The following is a 24,040-nucleotide window of genomic DNA, read 5'->3' on the forward strand; positions in this document are numbered from 1 at the left end:
ATGGATAGATAGATAGATAGATAGATAGATAGATAGATAGATAGATAGATAGATAGATAGATAGATAGATAGATAGATAGATAGATAGATAGATGGATAGATAGATATGGGATAGATAGATATGGGATAGATAAATAGATAGATAAATAGATAGATAGATAGATAGATAGATAGATAGATAGATAGATAGATAGATAGATAGATAGATAGATAGATAGATAGATAGATATGGGATGGATAGATAGATAGATAGATAGATAGATAGATAGATAGATAGATAGATAGATAGATATGGGATGGATAGATAGATAGATACCGGTCTGAAGGAGGCCTACAGCAACATACAGAGGCAATACAAGACCATCCTCCGAAAGAAAAAACAAAGGCACATCTCCACCAAACTTACCCAACTCCAAGATGCCCTCCATGACAACTCGTTCTGGGAATTATGGAAACACATGGGCAAAAATTGCAAGAAAAACAACCTTCATATTCAAAATGGCAACATCTGGCTCCAATATTTCAGGGACCTCTACAAAGATATCCCGAAAGAAGAACAAAGCCAAGAACAAAAACAAATAATATCAAAATTGAAGGCGATGGAGGAAACACTTAAAGATTCTCAAAACCCCCTGGATACACCAATAACACTGCAAGAAGTAACAGAGAGAACCTCAGACATAAGGTGTAAAAAATCCAGCGGCCTAGACAGAATCTCACCAGAAATGATAAAACACAGCCCGCTAGAAATACAGGCCGCAATAGTCAAACTATTTAATATAGTGCTGAGTGCCGGCTACTTCCCGCAAATCTGGAACCAAGGCCTTATAACACCAATCCACAAGAGTGGGGACAGGTACGACCCGGCCAACTACCGAGGGATATGTGTCAGCAGCAACCTGGGGAAACTGTTCAGCAGCATCCTGAATAAGAGAATCCTCAGCTTCCTCACCCAGCACAATGTCCTCCACCAAAGCCAAGCTGGGTTCATGCCAAACCACCGCACCACTGACCACATCTACACCCTGCGCAGCCTCATCAAGAGCCACGTCCACAATACAAAGCATGGGAAGATTTACGCCTGTTTTGTGGACTTTAAGAAGGCCTTTGACTCAGTGTGGCACCCGGGCCTATTCCTGAAACTGCTGGAGAGCGGAATAGGAGGTAAAACCTATGACGTCATCAGAAGCTCCTACACAGAGAACAGATGCAGCGTGAAGGTGAACGGGAGAAGAACGGCTGATTTCCAGCAGAGCCGAGGAGTCAGACAAGGCTGCAGCCTCAGTCCAACGCTCTTCAACATCTACATCAATGAACTGGCCACAGCTCTGGAATCCTCCTCAGCACCAGGTCTCGCCCTCCATGACACCCAGGTGAAATTCCTGCTGTATGCAGATGACCTTCTGTTACTATCACCAACCGAGAAAGGTCTCCAAGACAACCTGCAAATCCTAGAAAAATTCAGCTCCACGTGGGCACTACCCATCAATGCAAAGAAAACCAACATCATGGTGTTCCAGAAGAGAAACTCAAAATCCCCCAGGCACCCGACCTTCACACTAAATAACGCCACAATCACAGCGACCGACAGGTACACTTACCTGGGCCTAGAAATCAACCAATCAGGAAGCTTTAAACAAGCCATAGAGATTCTGAAAGACAAGGCGTGCAAAACCTTCTATGCCATCAGACGAAAACTCTATCATCTCAAACCACCAGTGACGGTCTGGCTGAAAATCTTTGACTCCATCATCTCCCCAATCCTCCTGTATGCCAGTGAAGTCTGGGGTCCGGACACATACCCAGACTGGTCAAGGTGGGATTCCAGCCCAACAGAAATCTTCCACCTAGAATTCTGCAAACACCTTCTCCAAGTCCATCGGAGCACCTCAAATAGTGCCTGTCGGGCAGAACTGGGCAGATTCCCACTACACCTCACAATCCAGAAGAGGGCGCTATCATTCTGGGCCCATCTACACAGCAGCAGGCAAAGTTCCTATCACCATAAAGCCCTGTTACACCAAGGGGTCCTAGGTAAACCAGGCCCCGCAGAACATCTCACCCTCACCCGGCCTGAAGAAAATGTCACTCAGCGCGGCCTCACAAAAGCCGAAATCAAGAAGACAATAAACGAGAACCAAGAGGAATATATCAGTGACTGGAGGAACGACATAAAGACATCCCAGAAACTGACAATATACCGGAGTCTACAGCGGGAATATAAACTGGCGCCATATCTGGAGAAACTGCCAAACCCCAGAGACAGACAGACCCTGAGCCGCTACAGACTGAGCGCCCACAACCTGCTCATCGAATCCGGGCGCCACAGACAGACCTACAAGCCCAGGGAGAGCCGACTGTGCCAACAGTGCGACCAGGAGGCCGTGGAGGATGAGGCCCACTTCCTGCTACACTGCTCCAAATACTCAGCAGTGAGGGACACTCACTTCAGGAAACTCTCTGATCTCTTACCGGACTTCAGCTCCATGGAAGAGCAAGAGAAACTCTACATCCTGCTGGGTGAAGAGGAAACCACAGTGGGCACAGCGGCACAATATGTCACTGCATGCCATGGACTGAGAGAGACATGATATGCCATGGACTTGTATAACCCCGACCCTAGATGTGTCCCTATCCCCAAGCCCTCAGTCCCTATCCCTCATTCCCTTACTTCTTACTTGCTTTGGCAATGCTAATATGTATTTGGTCCTGCCAATAAAGCTTCTTTGAATTTGAATTTGAATTTGATAGATAGATAGATATGGGATAGATAGATAGATAGATAGATAGATAGATAGATAGATAGATAGATAGATATGGGATGGATAGATAGATAGATAAATATGGGATGGATAGATAGATAGATAGATAGATAGATAGATAGATAGATAGATAGATAGATAGATAGATAGATAGATAGATAGATAGATAGATAGATAGATAGATAGATAGATAGATAGATAGATATGGGATGGATAGATAGATAGATAAATATGGGATGGATAGATAGATAGATAGATAGATAGATAGATAGATAGATAGATAGATAGATAGATAGATAGATAGATAGATAGATAGATAGATATGGGATGGATAGATAGATAGATAGATAGATAGATAGATAGATAGATAGATATGGGATGGATAGATAGATAGATAGATAGATAGATAGATAGATAGATAGATAGATAGATAGATAGATAGATAGATATGGGATGGATAGATAGATAGATAGATAGATAGATAGATAGATAGATAGATAGATAGATAGATAGATAGATAGATAGATAGATAGATAGATAGATAGATAGATAGATATGGGATGGATAGATAGATAGATAGATAGATAGATAGATAGATAGATAGATAGATAGATAGATAGATAGATAGATAGATAGATAGATAGATAGATAGATAGATAGAACTAACATTAGATATAGGAACTTTTTGTACAGTTATTACAGTTATATTTTAAGTTAACAAAGTGAGTGTTATAGTCAGAAAATACTATACAGTATATACTGTATTTATTCTTGTATACAAGCATCCTTGGATTAATTGTATCTCAATTATTACCCTGTAAAATGTACTGTTTCTAAATGTTTACCACTACACTTGTTTCCTGGGACTTAGATAAATTCCAAATAAATACACAATTCATACCTTCAGCTGAGAGACCATGTTCTGTGCTAGCTTAAGCTCTAGTTCCGCTCGCTTTCTCTTCAGGTTTTGGAGCTGCTGTCCGGCCTCCTGAAAATATGTCTGAATCTCCACCTTCATTTGTTGAACTTCTTCCCAGCCGTTAGCCAGATCCTGAGACTGCATCATTCGCTGTTCAATCTAAGGAAGAACACATTGTAAAACACTTAGCGTGGATCAGTTCTATATATCAATCTGTGTAAAGTGGCCACTCTCTCACTGTCAGGAGACTGAGATGGCCTCCTGTTGAAGATGCCTGTGAAAGTCATGAAGAATGAATGGTCTTACATGATGTGATCAGCATTCAATGAGTTGTCATGGTGCACACAATGTTACGAGTTATAAAAGCAGTGAAGTGCTTACTGTCTGCTTTGTTTGCTGAATGTTGATTGCTACATTCTTCACAGCACCATCAGATAAGTCACAAGCCGTGCAGAGAAGGTCCAAGTACGTGTTGGCCTGCTCCTGCAGAGTCCTGTAATGTTTCACCTGCGTAGGCAAACACAATGGATTCTATATAAATTATGAGACAATTGTAGTGTAATCTAACAGATTAACCGTTAAATATTCAGTGGAAATTCAACATTGTCCGATGTTCTCATACCTGTTTTGTGGCCTCGGCCAGACAGATTGGGGCTTTGGTTCTCTGTTCTAACTCTTTCTTGATAGTAGAATACCAGGCTTGACATTGTAGCAGCGTGTCTTGGTTACTAACATGCTTTTGAAGTTCGTTTTCCAAACTTAAATACACCTGAAATTGAATGGAAAAAGCAGCAGTATAATTTAATAAACTATATATATATATATACATATATATATATATATATATATATATATATATACTTTGGAACAAACTTTTCTAATACTGATTAGATTATTCATTAGGGAGATTCTGAATTGACAAAGGCTATGTTCACACTGTGATGAATCCATCATTCAACGCATCCAAATGGTCACAGACAGACTCCATTGACTTTAACCCTTTTCGCAGTTTTAAAATCCACAAATAAAATTGTATTTATAAAATTTAATTTAAAAAATCATTATATCGCCATACCAATATATTTTCTGAAAGTAGAGAACTAGCACATTGTAAAAATGGCACCGAGTACTTAACAACTAGCTTTTGCATCAAAGTGTAAAAAAATCATAATAATTCATATTTGTGGCTGAAAGCAAGACTCAAGCACATATCCTCCCTGATTGTTAATATGGGTGATAACTTGAAGAAACATTCCTGTATCTCCCCTTTGGGGTCACTGGAATGCTGTAGGGAGAGCTGACAGTTTTTTTCTACTGTCACCTGCAGCTTCCCACCTCTCCCCTACAAAGGAAAATGTAAGGTTAGGATAAAACAAATATTTTAGGACCTATGGAGAGGCGCTGCTGATGTGGTATAAGTGAATAAAATAAAATGGAAGTATTGAATCCAGAATTCTAAAGTTTAAGAAGCCATTAAAGCTACGCGTTTCGACGTTGAACTAACGTCTACTTCAGGCCAAGTCATACCACATCAGCAGCGCCTCTCCATAGGTCCAAAAATATTTGTTTTATTCTAACCTTACATTTCCCTTTGCTGTGGTAACTGCTTTGCGGTACCGGACGGGACCTGGCTGCAGCTGACTTCTTGGATCAATTTTTTCACAGCCAACACCAGAGTTGTGCCTGTGGTTTTGCACAACCCCTAAAGCTGAGCACCTGACCTGCTCTTCTGTTATTGTACTTTTTTACCACAGTTTACCTGCACTATATGGCGCCGTGCATTTCTACTTTTTTCCTCCCCTACAAAGACACTGAACCAGGAAGTAAAACTTTTCATCTTGCTCCCCGACTTCAAACGATTTCTGCCCCAACCCCCAATTATCGCACCTAGAGCTTGAAGTCTGATATTATTTGAAAGCTAAAATTATGATCTTAAATATAACAAGATATTTTGCAGTGAAAGTTAGTGGGGTCCATCGGGATTTCATCAGGGTTTTGGTTGTGCAAAGGCCCATGAATGATAAGAGCAAGCCTCCACTAACTTCGCTCTGGGACCCCCCTCTATGATTCCCATATGTCCTACTATGGCATCTGGACAAGTTTTGTCTTTTTGAGACAAACTCCCGAAGGGTAACAAGCGCTGATCGACGTTATAGAAAGTCGATCAGAATTCGTCTACTTTCCTTTTCATGTAGTAATAAACATGAAAAGGTTTAAATGAACGATCGTTGTACAATCATTTGTTCGTACACCCCTCTCATACACTTTACATTATTGTCAGCAACACATCCCGTTTACACAAGGGATATGCTGCCGACAAACGATAATTTTTATGCCTGCATAAAAGATGAGATCAATGACAAATTAGCATTTTATTATTTGCCATTTGATCACCGGGAATATTTACACTTGGCGGAACAAGCGTTAATAGGAATGTTTGTTCATCTGATCTATGCCCATGTAAGTTCCATTTTGTCTGTATGTATTACAGATATCTGTGAGCTGAATAAAAGTGCATTTATTTAGTACTGGTCCGGTCTCTCTTTCTATAGTGCTGATATCACTATCCATATACAGAAGTGCTATATGACATCGGCAGTTAGGTGTGGTTGGTTCACCATGATTGTGATATTATGGGTGTATTATAACTTACCCTCTGGACAGTACTACAAATGGCCGAGTAACTATCTCTAGTTCCTTGTAAATGCGCTTGTATGGTTTGTTTGAACTTTGCTTGTAGATGTTCTACACAGTGATGAACCAGATTTTCCCCCTTCAGTTTCAGACTATTCAAACGCTCTTCAAAACCAGCAATATCTTCCATCATTGCCTGCAGGATGATGAAGCGTTCATGTCAGAACAAGTACATGAGTTTTCATTTCTGTATATAGTTTGTTATGCTATCTTTAATTTATATACAACAACCAATAACTGACTTAGGATACATTCACATGTACTGGTTTATTGCACATTTTTCTGTTCCCGAAAAAAACGACAGTAGAAAGGTATTGGAGTGAATGTGATACTTTATAAATCTGTTAAACAACTACATGCCGTATCCCTTACATTTTTGGGTTTTTATCCAGTCTCCAACTGACTTAAAAGAAAATATGCATAGGAAAGACTTGTAAAATCGAGTATATTACTGAGAACCAAAAACGAATGTACTAAGATGCACGATATTTAGATGCAGTAGTTGGTGCCATATCCTCCTTACCATTACCAAAGCATGTTAACCCAGCCATTTTGCACTTAGATGAGATTTATTATTAACATTAGTGAAGATTAATATCAGACCATTATTAGTATAATTAGTAACACATTTTTTATATGTTCATCTCTCCCCCATTACATATCTCCCCCGTTACAGTTTAGAAGTAAATAGTCCATTAACCCCTTCCCGACATTTGACGTATCCATATGCCAAAGTCGGGTAGGGGAAGTATGGAACGGGCTCACGGAGTGAACCCGCTCCATATGATGCCGGTGTCAGCTGTTTGTTGCAGCCGACACTTCAGAGGGACGAGTGGTATCGCGCTCAAGCGCGATCCTGCTTGTTTAACTCGTTAAACTCGCAGCATTTAAATCGTTAGAAAGAGGGGGGACAAACTCATCGCGCATTTAAATCGTTAGAAAGAGGGGGGACAAACTCATCGCGCCCCCCGCAATGCAATCACAGGGGGGGCGATGGTTGCTATGGCTGCCTGGGGGCTTAATGAACGCCCCCAGGTCCGCCATCTTTGTACACCTATTAAGCCTTGCCTCCGGCAGGGCTTAATAGATGCCTGTCAGAATCACGATATACTGCAATACATTAGTATTGCCGTATATCGTGCAAGCGATCTATCAATCGCTGGTTGAAGTCCCCTAGGGGGACTACCAAAAAAAGTAAAAACTAGTAAAATAAAGGGTTTTTTTATGTAAAAAAAAAATAATTTAAAAATTTAAAGTAAAAAAAAAAACCCTTTCCCATTTTCCCCCTAGAGCATAGTAAAAAAAATACATAAATAAACATAATTGGTATCGCCGCGTCCGTAAAAGTCTGAACTATTACAATATATCATTATTTAACCCGCACGGTGAACGGCGTAAAAAAAGAAAAATTGTAAACGCTAGAATCTCTTTTTTTTGGTCACCTAATCTTGCACAAAAAATGAAATAAAAAGTGATCAAAATTTCACATGTACCCCAAAATGGTATTATTAAAAACTACAGCTTATCCCGCAAAAAATAAGCCCTTATACCACTTAATCGACAGAAAAATAAAAAAGTTATGGCTCTCGGAATTTGGCAACACAAAATAAATTCAATTTTTTACTTGTAAAAGTAGTAAAATATAGAAAAAAACTATATATATTTGGTATCGCCGTAATCGTATTGACCCACAGAATAAAGTTAACGGCAGTGAATTCCATAAAAATGACGCGCAAAAAACAATGCTGTTTTTTTTCATTTTCTACCCCACAAATAATTTTTTTCCCGTTTCCTAGTAGATTATATGGCACAATAAATGGTGCTAAAACTACAACTCATCCCGCAAACATCAAGTCCTCATAGGACTATATCAACGGAAAAATAAAAGTTATGGCTTTTGGAAGGTGGGGAGGAAAAAACGAAAATGAAAATCTGAAAAATAGCTGCGGCGGGAAGGGGTTAATGGTTTGGACAGTGAGATCATTTAAATGCTCTGGGTTGGAATCAAACTATTTACTATATTATATATTGTATTTTAAGTGTTTGCCCCTGTATTACACCATGACATTTCCTCTTTTGCAGTGATGACCTCATATAAGGTAAAAACTGTAACAGCATTTGAATGTAAAAGTCAGGAATACAATCTAGCTCGGTTGCCTAAGGTTGACATGACTATAATGAGAAAATATCTGATTTTAGAAAAAAGTCCTATGTTCTATTCATAGCGCAATAATATAATACCTTGTGATTAGCCAGCTGCTGAGTAATGGTCTCTAAACTACTGCTTTCCATTAGGTCGGGGGTTACCAGTCTGCTTGACATCTGAAGAAGCCACTTTTCAACGTCCTGCAGCTCACTATTATAGCATTCATGCTCCTTCACTTTCTCCACCAATTCTGCAACAGTCATCTGTTTTATGATACATAATATTGTCAGCAAAAAAAAAGCAAATCAATGTGTGATTGGCATATAACTGTCTGTGTTACAATATATTTTATCTAAATTCCAATTTATTACAGTATGTTAATATTCTTATTAATAAGCTAATGTATAAACAACTTTGTACAGATGTAGCGATCTTTAAAGAGTAATTAGTCATAGTGACATGTCAGAAGTTATGATTGGTGGGGTCTAGGTGGTGAGACCCCCGACGATCACTGAAACAAATGGGCAGTAGCGCTCACCCGAGAGCTTTGCCTTTTCAGGATACGATCGGCAACGCTAGTATGCCTAAAGATGGGCGCACATAGAAAGGTTTTGAGCGCATCTTCAACAAGATGACGTGCTCATAGACTTTCTATGTGAACCCGTCTTTAGGCATACTAGCATTGCCAATCGCAGTCGAAGAGGCAAAGCGCTTGGGTGAGCACTTCTGCCAGTTCGTTTCAGCCATCAGTGAGGGTCTCGGCACTCAGACCCCCACCAATCAAAACTTCTGAAATGTCACTATGACATGTCAAAAGTTTCCTAAAATGACAATTTCTCTTTAACTTGACATTTAACGTATTTAATACAGTGACAAAAAACTTTAACTTGACTTTTTCAATAGTTTTCAATGGCTTAAGTGATAACTTATCACACTGCAGCAAGTTATCAGAGTTAAGATAAGTATTGCAACATCTGTCCTCATATGAAAAGCATCTCTATATACCTATTTTAATGGCATACTGATAGGCTAAATTTATGCAGGGCCAGCCTTCTGGCAGTGGGAGCTGTGCAGTCGCACAAGGTGTCTTTACTGTTTCTACTGAGGAGGCGCTAATAGCCTTGGTGACCTGGGCACCTGGAGTATGCACCCCTGATCCCAACACACTTGGTGCTCAAACCTATGGACAGGCAGCTGCACAAGAAGTAGCTAAATTCCCTAGTTTATCAATTGTTTAGTGTTATTCAGGCTTCTGTCTTGCAGTGTTATTTGGGTACCTTGATTGTATTATTTGGGCACTCTATAGTACACCATAAGAAGATGTCAACTGAAGGTACTGCACAGGGCAACATCCAACCTAAGGCAGCCCTGAATTTATGCACCTTTCATCTGACATGTATCTTGGGAAGAAAGGAAAAATGGTTATGTTACTTTTTGTCCATATTGTAGGCCTATAGCAGACTGTAACAGCATATTTTCGGCGGAAGTTGAGGGATTCAGCCCATTTAGGGGCCACAACCTGCTGTTTTGTCAGTAAAATATTTATAATCTTGACAAGACATACAGCGGGATTACAAAAGTTTCATCTTCTTTATTTTTTTTTATGAATCTAAGTGTTGAATTAAATTAAATGTGTATGTACTTTACCTTGGCCAGATTGCATAGCCCTTGATAATCCTTCTGCAATTTGTAAATTTTTTCCCCCAGAGAGGCATCATGAGTCATTCTATGCAAGGCTTCGCCTTTTTCAATTACAACTTTGATAGACGGCTCACGTGAAAAGACAGTCTGCTGTATGGACTATGTATAAAAACATAATGACATAATTATCATAATTATAAAGAAATAGAATTCACACCAGTGGTTGCCAACCTGCATTTTTCATCAAGAATCAGTCAAGCGACAGCTAACGCCTATAATAGATGATGTGGCTCGCATATGAAAAAGAGTCAATGTAAAGTTGTGCAATATTGAGCAACTGAGGTGCAAGTATTACTTAACTGTCATGTTGCCGTCAACTGAAAGGCTGCTGAGTTCTACGTCATTGAAATACATACTGTATGGATCATAGTAAAAGTAGCAAAGGTCTAATGGTATTTGCAAATTTCCTTTAACCGACAGCTACAATACTAGTAGAGTTCCCAAAATATAATTCACCTTATACTTGGCTAGTTGTGCCTTCTTCTCATAGAGCTCAGTTTTGGGTTCCACATCAGCTTGCAGGATGTTCTGATACTCTGTCAGCCATTGAACTTGTCCACTGTACTTGTCTGAGAATTCCTTTGCATGATGGAGAGCCTTTTCCAATGCTGTATGCTCCTTCCTAACTGAAGTTGTCAGCTCTTCCAACCTTTCCACATGGTTGTTTATATCCTTCTCCAGCTGGTCTGCTTCTTCCCCCGTCAAGTACTTACGAACTCGCTCACCTTTTTCACGGAGTGCTTTCAATAGTCTGTGACCTAAATCCATATCACCTAACAAAGTCTGTAGACAGAAGGGCAGAATATCAAGATATAAAAAAAACTAATATAGACTATGCTTAGCCCTATATGGTTGTTGAATTAAAACAGGGTGACGTTTACCTCAAGTTTCTTCATTTTTTTTTCCAGTGCTGTCTTATCCACAACTCCCATATCTGCTGTCATATAGTTGAAGTTTTGTAAAGCATCAGTAAACCAGTCAGTATAATATTTAATGGCGACGTCAGACTCCTCTATGTTCTTAATTTCTTCTTCGAGGAATTGGATTTGTTCCTTAAATTAGCAGACAAATAGATGTTACTTACATCAGCCATATTAGCGACAATAGAACTATTCATACAATATAAGAGAATTATAGAGGACAACAAAAAATAATGATGTATTAACTTTAGCTCTATTTTGCAATACAAAGTATATAAAGATATATAAATTCTGTAAATTCATAATATTTATTAAAAACATGCAATATATTTTACCTTAATTGAAGATGAATCATTTTAGCTATCAAATTTCTGTCTGTGCATTGCGCCTGCAGCCACCACTAAGTGAGGCGCAGGAGGTTTTGGCAGATTAAATGATCATTGATGTGAATGATGGCTGTTTGCAGTATGATCCAGCTAGTGGTGGCACAAAGCAGCTGGAATTGTATCTTATTTATTCAACTTCATGGCGATGAAAAGAAAAGCATTTAGAGCTGTGTATAAGAAAAACAGAGCTCCAACTCTTCTAAAGATATATTATGACACAGGATTTTATATTATTTATATTTGAAGAAAAAAACCGTAATAGGTACACTTTCAAGAAATGTTATTGTATCCTTGGCAACACATTTTTTATATATTCCTTTCTATCTATGTAAAACATAAAAAAAATTTGCCCTCTTCTATCTTTTGTTTTTATTGGTTAAAGCATGTGCAGGCCGTTATTTTGTACTTGATTTGAGGTGCCATATCTAAAATAACCTAAGAAATTGTTACTACCGTTGTTATTCTTCACACCTCATCAGCCTCTCAAGAAGTACATCGAAAACTGTATAAATCTGTATAAATCTGACACCTAGATTTTCTATTTAAAACAATTTAGTTGAATATTTAGTTACACGAATCGAAAGGAGATTCTGATGCTGCACTTGACCGAGCCAGAACATTGTAAAGAGAAACATCTTGGAACATAGATTACTTATATAAGTATTTACCAAAATATGAAGCCTGACAGCCTGATAGCGAGATGTTAGCAAGGTGGCCATACTCCCTATTCTGCTGCTGCGGCCTTCCTCTAACACTTGCTGGGCCAACGTCCCAACCTCTTCAACTTCATCCTTGTAGACCATCACCTCCTCGTGCCATTTCTTAAAGAGGGAACAAATAAACAGCTTCATAGTTATTGGAATTAGGAAAAGTTAATATGGAGGAAAAACAATCTACCATGTTTGAAATTTGCGGGTTCAGTGCATCATCTATATACTGTTTCAATATTAATAATATTAATAATGTGGCCAGAAATCATGGTTTTGTTGCAGCTCTTTGAAAAATGTTGGCAAAAAATGTGATGGAACCGCTACATTTGGACTCGTCCTTAAAAGTATTCAAACAGTAATGCATGTTCATTAGGAAATCTACTAACCCCACATATACAATGTAAGGTTGTGGAATGGTTATGAAGTTATGAGTTTACCTTCATCTGTTGCAGTTGTATCTCCTTTGTCGCTCGGTCAGATTGCCGCCCTGTTCTGATATTCACTTTTCCTTCCACAGAGGTCAACCATTCATCTGTCTTCTGGAACTTCTTCTCCATCAGCTTCAGCTTGCTTAGTGAGGCATTTATCTGGCTTCTGCCTTCTGTCAGCCTTTGTTGATAAACTTGCCAGTCATGTCTTAAGGACTCCAATTCTCTATCTTCTGTGTGAGGAATACCCCATGGTATAACGTCTTCTCTTATGTGTAAGGTACTGTTCAATAACGCCTGACCTTCTGCACAGCGCATCTGTAGCTCCTGTACAGTAAAATATAAAGGCCAATGGTATCAGTACCATATTTTTAAAGTTTAATATTATAGGGTCACTCAATTTATCTTACATTGGGAGGGAAGACAGACATTAGGCAAGACATCTTTTCACTCTATAAAATAGATGTGAAAGTAGCTTTCATAGCACATGTCTTCATGTATAGCTGTTTCTATAGTTATATAAAATAGTTATGTTGAAGAAAAAAATCTGCGAGGATACACTTTTTTTGAGGGTTTACGAGACCACAATATTCAGTATTCAGTCACACAAAAATCAAGATTGCTGTCTATCCATGCTATCTTTCAAGTAGATACTTTTATTCAAAGACTTCGGAAACTACTGAAAATGTGTTCAAAATCTGCTTCCTTTATATTCTATACAAACATTATGGACATACCTGTAGTTCCTGAAGGGTAGAATCATACATCTCAGCAGCACCATCAAACAACACTAGACAGTTCAGTTTTTCATTTTCTTGCGGTAGCCAGTCTTCAAATGCTCTGAGTGCCTTTTGATAATTTTGGTGGTCTGACACTATTTTCTCTGATTTAGTGATCGCTTCCTGTGAAAATATAAACCATTGACCGCTTTTACATTTTCTGTGTATACAAATACACATAAAAACGATAATAATACTCATAATATTATATCTGTCAATATCTGAAGGGTTAGTATAAACAGGAGGAAAAATATTTTTGGGAATCTCGGGAACCATATTAAAACCATTAAACCCACACAACATGAGAAATCCTTATTTGAACTTCTATTACATATGCAATAGTAGTATGCTGCTTCATTGCTTTACCTTGACATTTTCTTTCAGTTTATTATAATGTTCGTGCAGGTCTTGGAGCTCTAGTTGAGTGACATAATTCTCAGTCATGCTGGATCCTTTCTTTTCTATGGTCTTTAGTAAACTGCTGTGACTTAAAATTTCTTCATTCAATAACTGTAAAACAATTATCATGTCAGTATAGCAAGGGTGGTAGATTACAATTGTACAAAGAACCAACCCCACAACTCCCTGCATGGATCCCCCCCCCCCCCCCTATCCAGCACTATTCTTATGAAAAGCCATGAATTGCAGAAAGACTTCAGGTTTATTCCTGGTTGCCACCAGAAAGAGGTGAAACATAAAACCTTGCACGTGCATGGTATAATAAAACAACCAATGAAAGTATCTACATTTTCCCATACGTCTCCCCACATAATTACAGGGCATTTGACAGAAGTGTAGATAAACATAAAAGTGGCAGATTTACGAATGCAGTCTAAGATTTAGACAGTGTAAGCTGAGACAAGGCAGTCTATAAATGCTCCAAATTGATCACATTGGTGCATGCTGTATGATAAATTTGGCGCAACTAGCTAGTCATACTAAACACTTTTCTTATACCACCTCTTGGTTGGCTTAGTTTAGACAGTTTTTTTGCACCGAAATTTGGCAAAATTTTGGTGCATAGTAACGCATTTTAAGCCAAGCCTCTTTCTGCTAGACTGTGCCCCCTTCCCCACTAAGCCAAGCCCCCTTGTTGACCTAGTAAAAAAAAAGTGTCTAAAACATAATAAATGTGGCGCACAACATGCCAATTAGTAAATCTGCCCCAATGGCTATCCAGATCCACGGTACATGGCACTCTGAAGACGGTCAGGCACGACCCATTAGAGCAGACCCATGCAATATCTCAGCAATTCCTTAGATGCCAACCCTGAGGTATCAATCCATAGTGTTCATAGATTCTCAAATTGATTTCTAGCTCCCCGTCTTATGTACACACCCTTCTCCAAATTCAATGGCTAATTTATATTATCAGCATTGTGAGAAACTAGACATGGACTGCACAATCCACAATATATACGTTGATCTGAGCCGCTAGGCATAATTTAGAAACATGAACATGAGGTTCTTTGTAAACATTTTGATCAAACTGTATAAGCCCACTTGCCACTTCACGGCGACCTCTTTTAAGTGGGTCCCTACTCTATCGGCTGCAGCACCGCACGGCGGCCCCCGCCACCGCAGCACCGCTCCTGCAGAGGGAGCAACCCAGTGGTCCAAAAGCACCTATGCTAACAGACCGTGCCAAGCCTCCTGGCTCTGGGCCACGTCCCCCCACAAGTGCAGCACTACAGCAACAGACACCACCATACAGCACCACAACATGTGAACAGATGGAATGAGCTCACCTTGCCATGCGCCCCCAGTGGCCAACTGAGAGCAATAGCAAGAGCAGGATCACTTATGAGGTAATTCCTGAATAAAAATCAGCTGGGTATTTTTTCAAATGCGTGGAGTGCTGGTACCAAGTAAAACAAAAGAAATGAGGGTTGCTCCCTCTGCAGGAGCGGTGCTGCGGTGGCGGGGGCCGCCATGCGGTGCTGCAGCCGATAGAGTAGGGACCCACTTAAAAGAGGTCGCCGTGAAGTGGCAAGTGGGCTTATACAGTTTGATCAAAATGTTTACAAAGAACCTCCTGTTCATGTTTCTAAATTATGCCTAGCGGCTCAGATCAACGTATATATTGTGGATTGTGCGGTCCATGTCTAGTTTCTCACAATGCTGAATTTATATTATCAATAAACTCCCTTACGAATTGGCCACTTTCTTGGTCAACAAAACAAAATTGACTTTTTAATTTAATTATATAAGACAAGGTGCAAGCCAAGAGTATCCAAATCTAGTCATAATCCCTCTTCAGGCCTGGATTCCATTATTCTATTTATAAGTACAAGGGTTTTGTCTCTTAAATATGCCACAATTTACCTCCAAATTTGCAAAAGGGAAAACACAGCTTAAAAAGTGAGCCCATACAAAAGTACATAACTCATTTGAAGGGAGCATTGTCATACTATGTAAGGCTTCGTTCACATCTGCGTTGTGCCTTCTGTTCTAGCGGATCCGTCATAGGACCACAAGAACGGAAGAAAACGTTTCAGTCAAAAACCCTATTGATTTCAATGAGTTCTGTTTTTGCATAAGTTGTGCTCAGTTAGCCTCCGTTCCGTTAGGTTTAAGTTTTTTTTTTAACTGAAGCAATAGCGTAGTCTGCTGCGATATTGTTTCCGGCAAAAATGATGGAAACCTGACGGAAAGGACCTTTCTGTTTTTTTTAACATTGAAGTCAATGGATGACAGGAACAAACTGATATGCCATCTGTTTGTATCAGTTATGCATTACGTTTAACGGATCTGTTTTTTTTGTGCACATGCGCAGACTAAGGCTCTGCTCACATCTGCGTTGGGGTCCCATTCTGACGTTCCGTCGGAGCTTTCCGTCAGAACGGGACCCTGAACAGACACCAACTGACAGACATGAAAACCATCACCATCGATTTCACCGGACCCGTTGTTTTGCTGGAAGCAATGGCGTAGTCGACCTCTGGTTTCCGTTCCTGTCAGTTTGTGTCTGTTCAGGGTCCCGTTCTGACGGAAAGATCCGACGACACGTCAGAATGGGACCCCAATGCAGATGTGAACAGTGCCTAAAAAGGAAAGCAAGAAAGATGCAAAGATAAAAACACGTCCGTTAAAAACGGAGTATAACTGATGACAAACTGACACAAACGGAAAGAAAAGAGTCAGTTTTATTGATGGATCCGGTAAACTGATCCGTCAAAAACAAACATATTTTACCTTCCATTGCATTCAGTCTGGCATCAGTCACTCTGTCTGTTTTTTTATTTATTTCAATGGTCCTGCTAAAACGGATGCCACAACGCAGATGTAAACGAAGCCTTAGTATGACGGTTAGTGGGTACACGATTAACACCAAGGACAAATATTTTTGAAAAAATAAAAAAGAGGTCTAGATGAACAGGGATCATTGTTCTATACCTTAGCTTTACTCTGTGCTGAAATTTTGTCTCTAAGCTCATTGTAATGTCTCTCAGGTTCATTTAGCCTCTCCTCCACTCTGTCCATCCAGCAGGAGAACTGACGAACATCATCCTGGTAACTTGTCCACTTGGACAGGGCTCCTTCCAGTTGGCTGTCATTTTTAGGATGAATAAGCACATGTAATCCTTTATGTTAATCTGATATACAGTTAATCTGATATATATAAAAAATTCAAACACTGTTGGGACACCGTAAACTCATACATGTTCTGTGGTTAAAGGGGAGTTAGAAATGTTTCTCTCTACAAAATGATGATACATATACTTTGCCACTAGTTTCACCTTTCACCATTCACAAACAATCGAGCAGTTTGCTATACCTTTTACACTTAATACAGGATGATAGTAGTGAGGCCCAGGAATCCTTCAGGTCTTTAAGTTGTTGCTGAATGGCTGGGTCACCATCTGGAGATGTGTTTCTCAGAACAGATTCCCCTCGTGTTAGTATCATCTTCATCTGAATTTCTTTATCCTGCTTCACCAACAACAAAGTCTACAACACAAACATAGTCATCAGGTTAGAAAATGTGACTCCCAAGGGTCCATGTACACGGCAAATTCACATACACAAGCCATGTAAGGCAGAACATTCTACGGGCCCATATTACCTTTAGACACTTCGAGTTTGTAATTTATGGTCTTGAAGTCCTAATAAACCAGCATGTAACAAAATGAGTAAAAATAAATGATGCGCTAATATGCTAGAAATGTGCCTGATGGTGCAGCACTGGATGTCTTCCGTCCTCTTCGGTAGGTTCTTGTCCTCTGCTCATGGCAGCAGCAGGCAGTGGTGCTCAGCAGTAAGGACCAATGTAAAGAGCAGAACTAATAATGACCTCAGGACCAGCATCATGGTGCTGACGTACACATGCCGGTAAGTACTTCTTGTACAGTTTGTATGCAGTCTATACATATTCTGTATGTTGTGTCACCTGTTGAGAGGTTTTTGAGGCCCACATCTAGGCCTAGACAGTTATCACAGTGCATTGCCGTCTACCGCAGGGGACAAGGACCCACTAAAGAGGACTAAGGCAACAGTGCCAACTATTAACCCAATATGTTGCCTTGAGTGCTGCCCTTTTTTGCCAAATTAATTATGTTAAAACTTAGTTACCTCTAGCTTTGACAGCCTGCTGTCCAGGACACTTTTATCTGCAGTAGGATGACAATACGTCTGCAGAAGGTGAATGGCATCATTTATCCAGTCTTGGAGATCTGTCAGACCGTGTGAAAACTGCTGGTGCTCTGCAACAATCCGATCCATCCTTGACATTTTTTCCTAAAAGTGGAAGTTATTAAAGTGCTTACTTTATGTCCTTGTTATTCCATGAACCATAGACTATTATATAAAGAACTCTCACAAGACTAATTGCCTACATTTTGAGTGTTTTATTTGGTTACTGTAGAAAGGGGCAGAATATATTCCTTGAATTAAGGAAATAGTAATAACAAAAAATGGCTGTTATGTGGAGAGCCCAGATTTAGATGTGGGGCAGGGGCCCGTGAGTCTACAAAACTATGCCTTTGACTGCAAAGATGACTAAAAAAATTCCAGAAAGCGGTCATTGGGGGGAATTTATCAAAGCTTTAACAACATAATTGTGCTATAATTTGCGACTTTTAACACCTCTTTTGAAAAGTGGCAAGAAAGGTGAGTGGGGTTTAACGGAGGGGGGTGGGGCCTCCAGCAGAACAATAGATTTGCCATAATTTATCACAGAAATTGGCATAGATTATGGTACAGATAGATTTCAAATTCTGCCACACATCTTATTCAAGTGCACTTTAGTATAGCATATGAAACGCTAGTCTTAGTAAATTCCCCTTATTGTCCTTGGGAAATTTACACTTTTCCAAATCTAAAACAGAATATTAATGTATTTTAATTGTGACTGTAGAGAAAAGCTTTTTGCTTGAGAATACAAAACAGGGATATAAAGCAATAGCAGAAAACATAGTATTATGAGGGCAATCCAGAATCCATGCAAAAAGCCCAGTCAGACATTACCTTTGTTAGACTGCTTAGTGCTAGGTACTGAGAAGACAGCTGGGAAACCCTTTGCATATAGCTTTTGTTGGAAGACTGGCCTTCCCTTAGCTGTTGAGCCTTCTCTTTTAGTCTGGTGATCTGTGGCTCATGGCAGCTTATTTCTTCTAGGATAGACTAGAGGGCACAAGCACATTTGAAACAGTACAGAAAAAGCATGCAACAAACAGCGACACAATGCACATTAAATGCGTCATATACAGTAGTTGACATAAGAATTAAGTGACTAGATGGCAAATGCAGTAATTGGTATTAATAAGAAAGCACGTGGCTGAAGAAACATATCAGTTAGAACAAATAAAGCAAGTATCCATTACAGAATTATAAAGAAAGATTTCCTAATAAATTATGTAAAACCTAAGGGGAAAAAAAGAATACACAGCGCAACATGGTGCAAGATAAACCTGGTGGGTAAGGTGAATACAATGCAAGGAGAGGTGATTGCGCTCACCTATAAAGGTTGTACAAGTCAGGTACAACACTGATGTAAGCATGTAAGGTTAAAAACAGCTGCAGCTTCCCAATCCAGAAACCGGTAGCGTAAGCACGGTACCGCAACAGGAAGTATTGTAAAAGTAATAAAATGTATGGATATACAGGATAGCGCTGCTGGTAAGAATTGTATAGCAATGATAAATTTCTTATTAGTCTTAATATATGGCAATGCGTTTTGACACAGGACATGTGTCTTCGTCAGGCCTGACGAAGACACATGTCCTGTGTCGAAACGCGTTGCCATATATTAAAACTAATAAGAAATGTGTCATTGCTATACAATTCTTACCAGCAGCGCTTTCCTGTATATCCATACATTTTATTACTTTTACAATAATAAATGATGTGACATACCTGGAGTTTCTGTTGTTCCTTTCTTTTAGACGGCAGATCATGGAGACGATTATTGCTGTCTTGAACTATCCTTTCAGTATTTCCCAACCATTCCTGAACTGGTTTGGCACTTGTTTCGAAATCTCTCATTTGGACCTTTAAATTCTACATTACAAATAAATTAATTGGGAACAAATAAAACATATTTTTTTAAATTATATTAATAACGAGTAATGAAATGAAATGAAAACACATTGTTCTCATGCTCAAAAACGAGTCCATCAGATATTTTTATTTCCAACTGTGCATTGAAAAAAATAAACATGAAATCTGATTGGTTGCAATGGGGAACGCTGACCCGTTTGGTGGAACAGATATTATGCAGGAGGGCCATTGTATTGTATAAAATTTGAGGCTGATTATCATACCTCCATGGCACACATTTAATTTCAGGAAGCACAACATTTAAAGCATTAAAAAATTTTTTTTACAATAATAATTCTTAGAAAAGAGAAAATAGGATAACAATTTGGTTAAATGTGACAGTAAGAAAAATAGACAGTTTTAGATTGTCTGATGAGAGGACCTGAGACGCTGACTGACAATGTCATTGAAAAGACTGTGCGTGTTAGGCAGAGAATATCTGGTAACCAGACTGTTTATCTCAAAGCTCCGTTGGCACTGTACTGATAGCAAAGAAGTAATGGGGCAGTTTGGCAGCACTCATTCCATGCAGTTACCTGTGTTAAGCTGTGGTATTAAGCAGATTTAATGAAAATAAATGCACTTTTTGAATAACCATAAGGCCACGATCACACACACAGTTTTGATGCAGTTTTTGGCTTTGGCCGAAAGAAAGGAAAGGTATAAAGAAAAAATGGATGCATCTCCTTTCTTTTGTGTCCACTTCTGTGTTTGACTCAAAAAACTGAGCCAAAAACTGCCACAAAAACTGCATCAAAACTGTGTGTGTGATCCTGGCCTTAGGGATAAATGAATTTGCAGTCCTTTTCTAATGACAAAATAAATGACTCCATCAGGGAATGGGAGCAATTCCATAAAAGGGGTCGTCTCACCACAAACTTCCCCTGTATTTAGCCTCCATAATTAAACATATAAGCATTCTTAAAAACACGTATTAAAAAAATGCAGGGGTGATAATATTTGGGACAATTTTCTATGTACTAAAAAACCCTCTCCAAGCTGGAGCTAAAAGGAGCCTGTTTGCTTAATATGGCTCAAGCAACACCTACAACCTAGTTTAAAGACTACCTCTAGGGTGGATTCCTTCAGATGTAGCGATGAAATAAAACTTTTCCAGTCATCTTTCGCAGTGAGGACTTTCTTTTGGATAGTTTTCACCTTCTCTTCAGGCATTATGCTGCACAAAAGTTCACCCCTAGAAGTTACCATCAGGAGTTTCTGTTGCCCACTTTCACTTTTGGAAAGGAATTCCTAGGGAAAGGTAGAAGCTGCGTGACAATCTGAGACTTAACAGTTGCCATGCTTATTTTTAGGATAATTATAGGCAGTAAAAAATGGGATTGATGTTACAGCTTAAACAATTAAATTTCTTCATAGATAAAAAGGTGAACCTACATTTTAGGCCTTATTCACACGACCGTGTTTGTTTCGTGATATACGGACCGCATGCCGGTCACATTTCCCGGACCGAACACAGTTCAGGGAACCGGGCTTCTAGCATCATAGTTATGTATGACGCTAGGTGTCCCTGCCTCCCCGCGGGAATACTGTTCCATACGGCACAGTATTGCAGCGGGGAGGCAAGGAACCTAGCGTCATACATAACTATGATGTTAGGAGCCCGGCTCCCTGAGCTGTGTTGGGTCCGGGAAATGCGGCCGACATGCAGTCCATATATCACGGACCGAACACGGTGCTGTGAACAAGGCCATCTTCAAATTGCTAGGCCTGCATTAGTGAACATGCAGCCATATTACATAAAAAGAATTATGTAATTTACCTAATTGTAAAAGTTAATGTAATAAAAATATACGGTCCAGGAAACATCTACAGTGAAAAACTTATGCTAAATATTCTCTTACTTGAATTCTTTGAAGACTTGCTGATACTTCGTCAATACTTTGGGGGCTATCAAAGCACTTGGCAGTCATCACTTTTGCATTTATGAGCCACTGCTGAAAATCTCGGACAGCAGTTCGGAACCTTTGTTGTAAAATTTGTTCTTTACTTTGACAACTTTTTGACGTTTGCAAGCAAAGGCTTTAAAAAAAGACAGTCAAAAAAAAAAATACCAGATAAGAAAAACAAAAACAAAGTCAGTAACAATTACTGTAATGATGATGATTAAACCGTGCAAATACAGGGCATTCGGAAAGTCTTCAGACCCTTTCACTTTTTTCACATTTTGTTATGTTGAGGCCTTGTGCTAAAATCAATAAAAATAAATTAGCACAGATTACTAACATTTTGTTTTCACTTTGTCATTATGGGGTATTGAGTGCAGAATGATGGTGAAAAACGTAATTTTTTTTTTTCTGTACAAAATTTTTTAACGGGACTGAAGACTTACTGAATACATTGTATATTACAACACTCAAAACCTACACCACTTATTACACATAAAACCTAACTAATTATGAGATGAGAAATTTAAATGGTTTTCTGCCAATGTGGACATACCCAGTGGCGTAACTACCGCCGTAGCAGCAGTAGCGGCTGCTACGGGGCCCGCGGCATGAGGGGGCCCGTGTCGCCCGCCGGCACGGGCCCCCACCATGGCCGCAGGCTCCGCTAGCAGCCGCTATGGCTGCTACAGCGGGACGCCACTGAACACTACGGCAGAGCAGGGAGGTATCTCCCCGCTCTGCCATTAACTGGTTCCCGACCGCTGACTGTATTTTTACGGCCAGCGGTCAGGGTCCTTAAAACCCGAGCCATAGACTTTCTACGGCTCGGGTTTTAACTTGCTGCCCGGGCGATCGGGCAGCTGAATGTCGGGTCTCCGGCTGTCAGTGACTGCCGGGGACCCTGAGGAGAGGATAGAAGCTTTCGCTGCTTCTGTCTTCTTCGATCACTTGTACACAGCGCTGAATGCGCGCTGTGCATAGGAATAGAGACAGCAGCAGCGGCGCTGTCTCTATTCCTCCCGGTCATCATGTGACTGGTCACATGATCGCCGGGTGCCGTTAGTGGCAGGCTGCTGCTGGGTCTTACTAGACCCAGCACAGCCCAGTTAGTGACAATCGTCACTATGAGAGGGCTGATTTCCACTGTAACTGGGGCTGCTGTGCAGCCCCAGTTACAGGGGAAAAACATGGTGTAAAAGAAAGAAAAAGAATATATAAAGTTCCCCAAAGGTCTTCTTTGACCTTTGGGGGACAGAACATAGTAATAAAAAAATAATAAAGTAAAGTGCAAAAAAAATGTAAATAATAAATACACATAAAATACCCACCCCAAAAAAAAACGTCCCCCCCCCAACAATCATTGTTGTAACGCTAGCGCTGACCCAATTACCCTAATATAGACATGTAATATATAAAAATTTACGGTAGACAAGGACGATCACAAATAAAAGGTCTATTTTAGGGTAAAACTATGTTATTACCAAAAAAAAAATAGCTGAAATGTAAAAAAGCTTATTTTTTTACTATTATTTTCAAACTTTATGAATAAAAATTCTAAAATAGCAAAAAAGGTGTGTATAAAAACGATAAAAAATGAAACCTGCATTGTCTACGGAAAAAATGTCGCAAAAATCACGTCGTTAGCCCAACAAATGAAAAAGTTATAGCCATTTAACTAACACGTGCTAAAAATGGCTATACGGTGTCTGGTCCTGAAGGCGCAAAATAGAGCAAAATACATGTATCCCCCCCTCTCCAGAGGACATGTATCCCCTCTCCACAGGACATGTATCCCCTCTCCACAGGACATGTATCCCCTCTCCACAGGACATGTATCCCCTCTCCACAGGATCTCCACAGGACATGTATCCCCTCTCCACAGGACATGTATCCCCTCTGGACAGGACATGTATCCCCTCTCCACAGGACATGTATCCCCCTCTCCACAGGACATGTATCCCCTCTCCACAGGATCTCCACAGGATAGGGGATACATGTGTGATCGCTGGCACTGATAGGGAGAATGGGGGACTGAAAGTCCCCTGAAGTTCTCCATCACAAACCTCGGACTTCCGGGGTCTGTGTCGGCAGCTCCGTAGAAATGAATGGAGCGCCGGTCGTGCTTGTGCGCATGCGTGACCAGCGCTCCTT

At 39.8% G+C, this 24,040-nt stretch overlaps 1 protein-coding gene across 8 annotated transcripts in view; it reads right to left on the reverse strand.

Annotated features, from left to right (window-relative positions):
- Positions 1-24,040, reverse strand: part of SYNE1 (spectrin repeat containing nuclear envelope protein 1) — a 498,487-nt gene that overhangs the window by 202,726 nt on the left and 271,721 nt on the right. For 7 of the 8 annotated variants that reach the window (XM_075862881.1, XM_075862879.1, XM_075862878.1 and 4 more), the window contains 19 exons: positions 21,845-22,022; positions 21,051-21,233; positions 19,800-19,943; positions 18,912-19,067; positions 18,018-18,182; positions 17,224-17,396; positions 16,842-16,995; positions 13,812-13,955; positions 13,404-13,568; positions 12,676-12,993; positions 12,197-12,349; positions 11,104-11,274; positions 10,679-11,005; positions 10,169-10,321; positions 8,617-8,784; positions 6,335-6,511; positions 4,304-4,450; positions 4,063-4,188; positions 3,664-3,840 (listed from right to left, as the gene is read on the reverse strand). In XM_075862881.1, the coding sequence (XP_075718996.1) occupies positions 3,664-3,840; positions 4,063-4,188; positions 4,304-4,450; positions 6,335-6,511; positions 8,617-8,784; positions 10,169-10,321; positions 10,679-11,005; positions 11,104-11,274; positions 12,197-12,349; positions 12,676-12,993; positions 13,404-13,568; positions 13,812-13,955; positions 16,842-16,995; positions 17,224-17,396; positions 18,018-18,182; positions 18,912-19,067; positions 19,800-19,943; positions 21,051-21,233; positions 21,845-22,022 (3,379 nt within the window). The remainder of the gene's footprint in view (positions 1-3,663; positions 3,841-4,062; positions 4,189-4,303; positions 4,451-6,334; positions 6,512-8,616; positions 8,785-10,168; positions 10,322-10,678; positions 11,006-11,103; positions 11,275-12,196; positions 12,350-12,675; positions 12,994-13,403; positions 13,569-13,811; positions 13,956-16,841; positions 16,996-17,223; positions 17,397-18,017; positions 18,183-18,911; positions 19,068-19,799; positions 19,944-21,050; positions 21,234-21,844; positions 22,023-24,040) is intronic. The other variant, XM_075862877.1, reaches the window with a different exon arrangement.

This window comes from Rhinoderma darwinii, chromosome 4 (assembly GCF_050947455.1).
Source record: "Rhinoderma darwinii isolate aRhiDar2 chromosome 4, aRhiDar2.hap1, whole genome shotgun sequence".
Classification (NCBI taxonomy): Eukaryota; Metazoa; Chordata; class Amphibia; order Anura; family Rhinodermatidae; genus Rhinoderma; species Rhinoderma darwinii.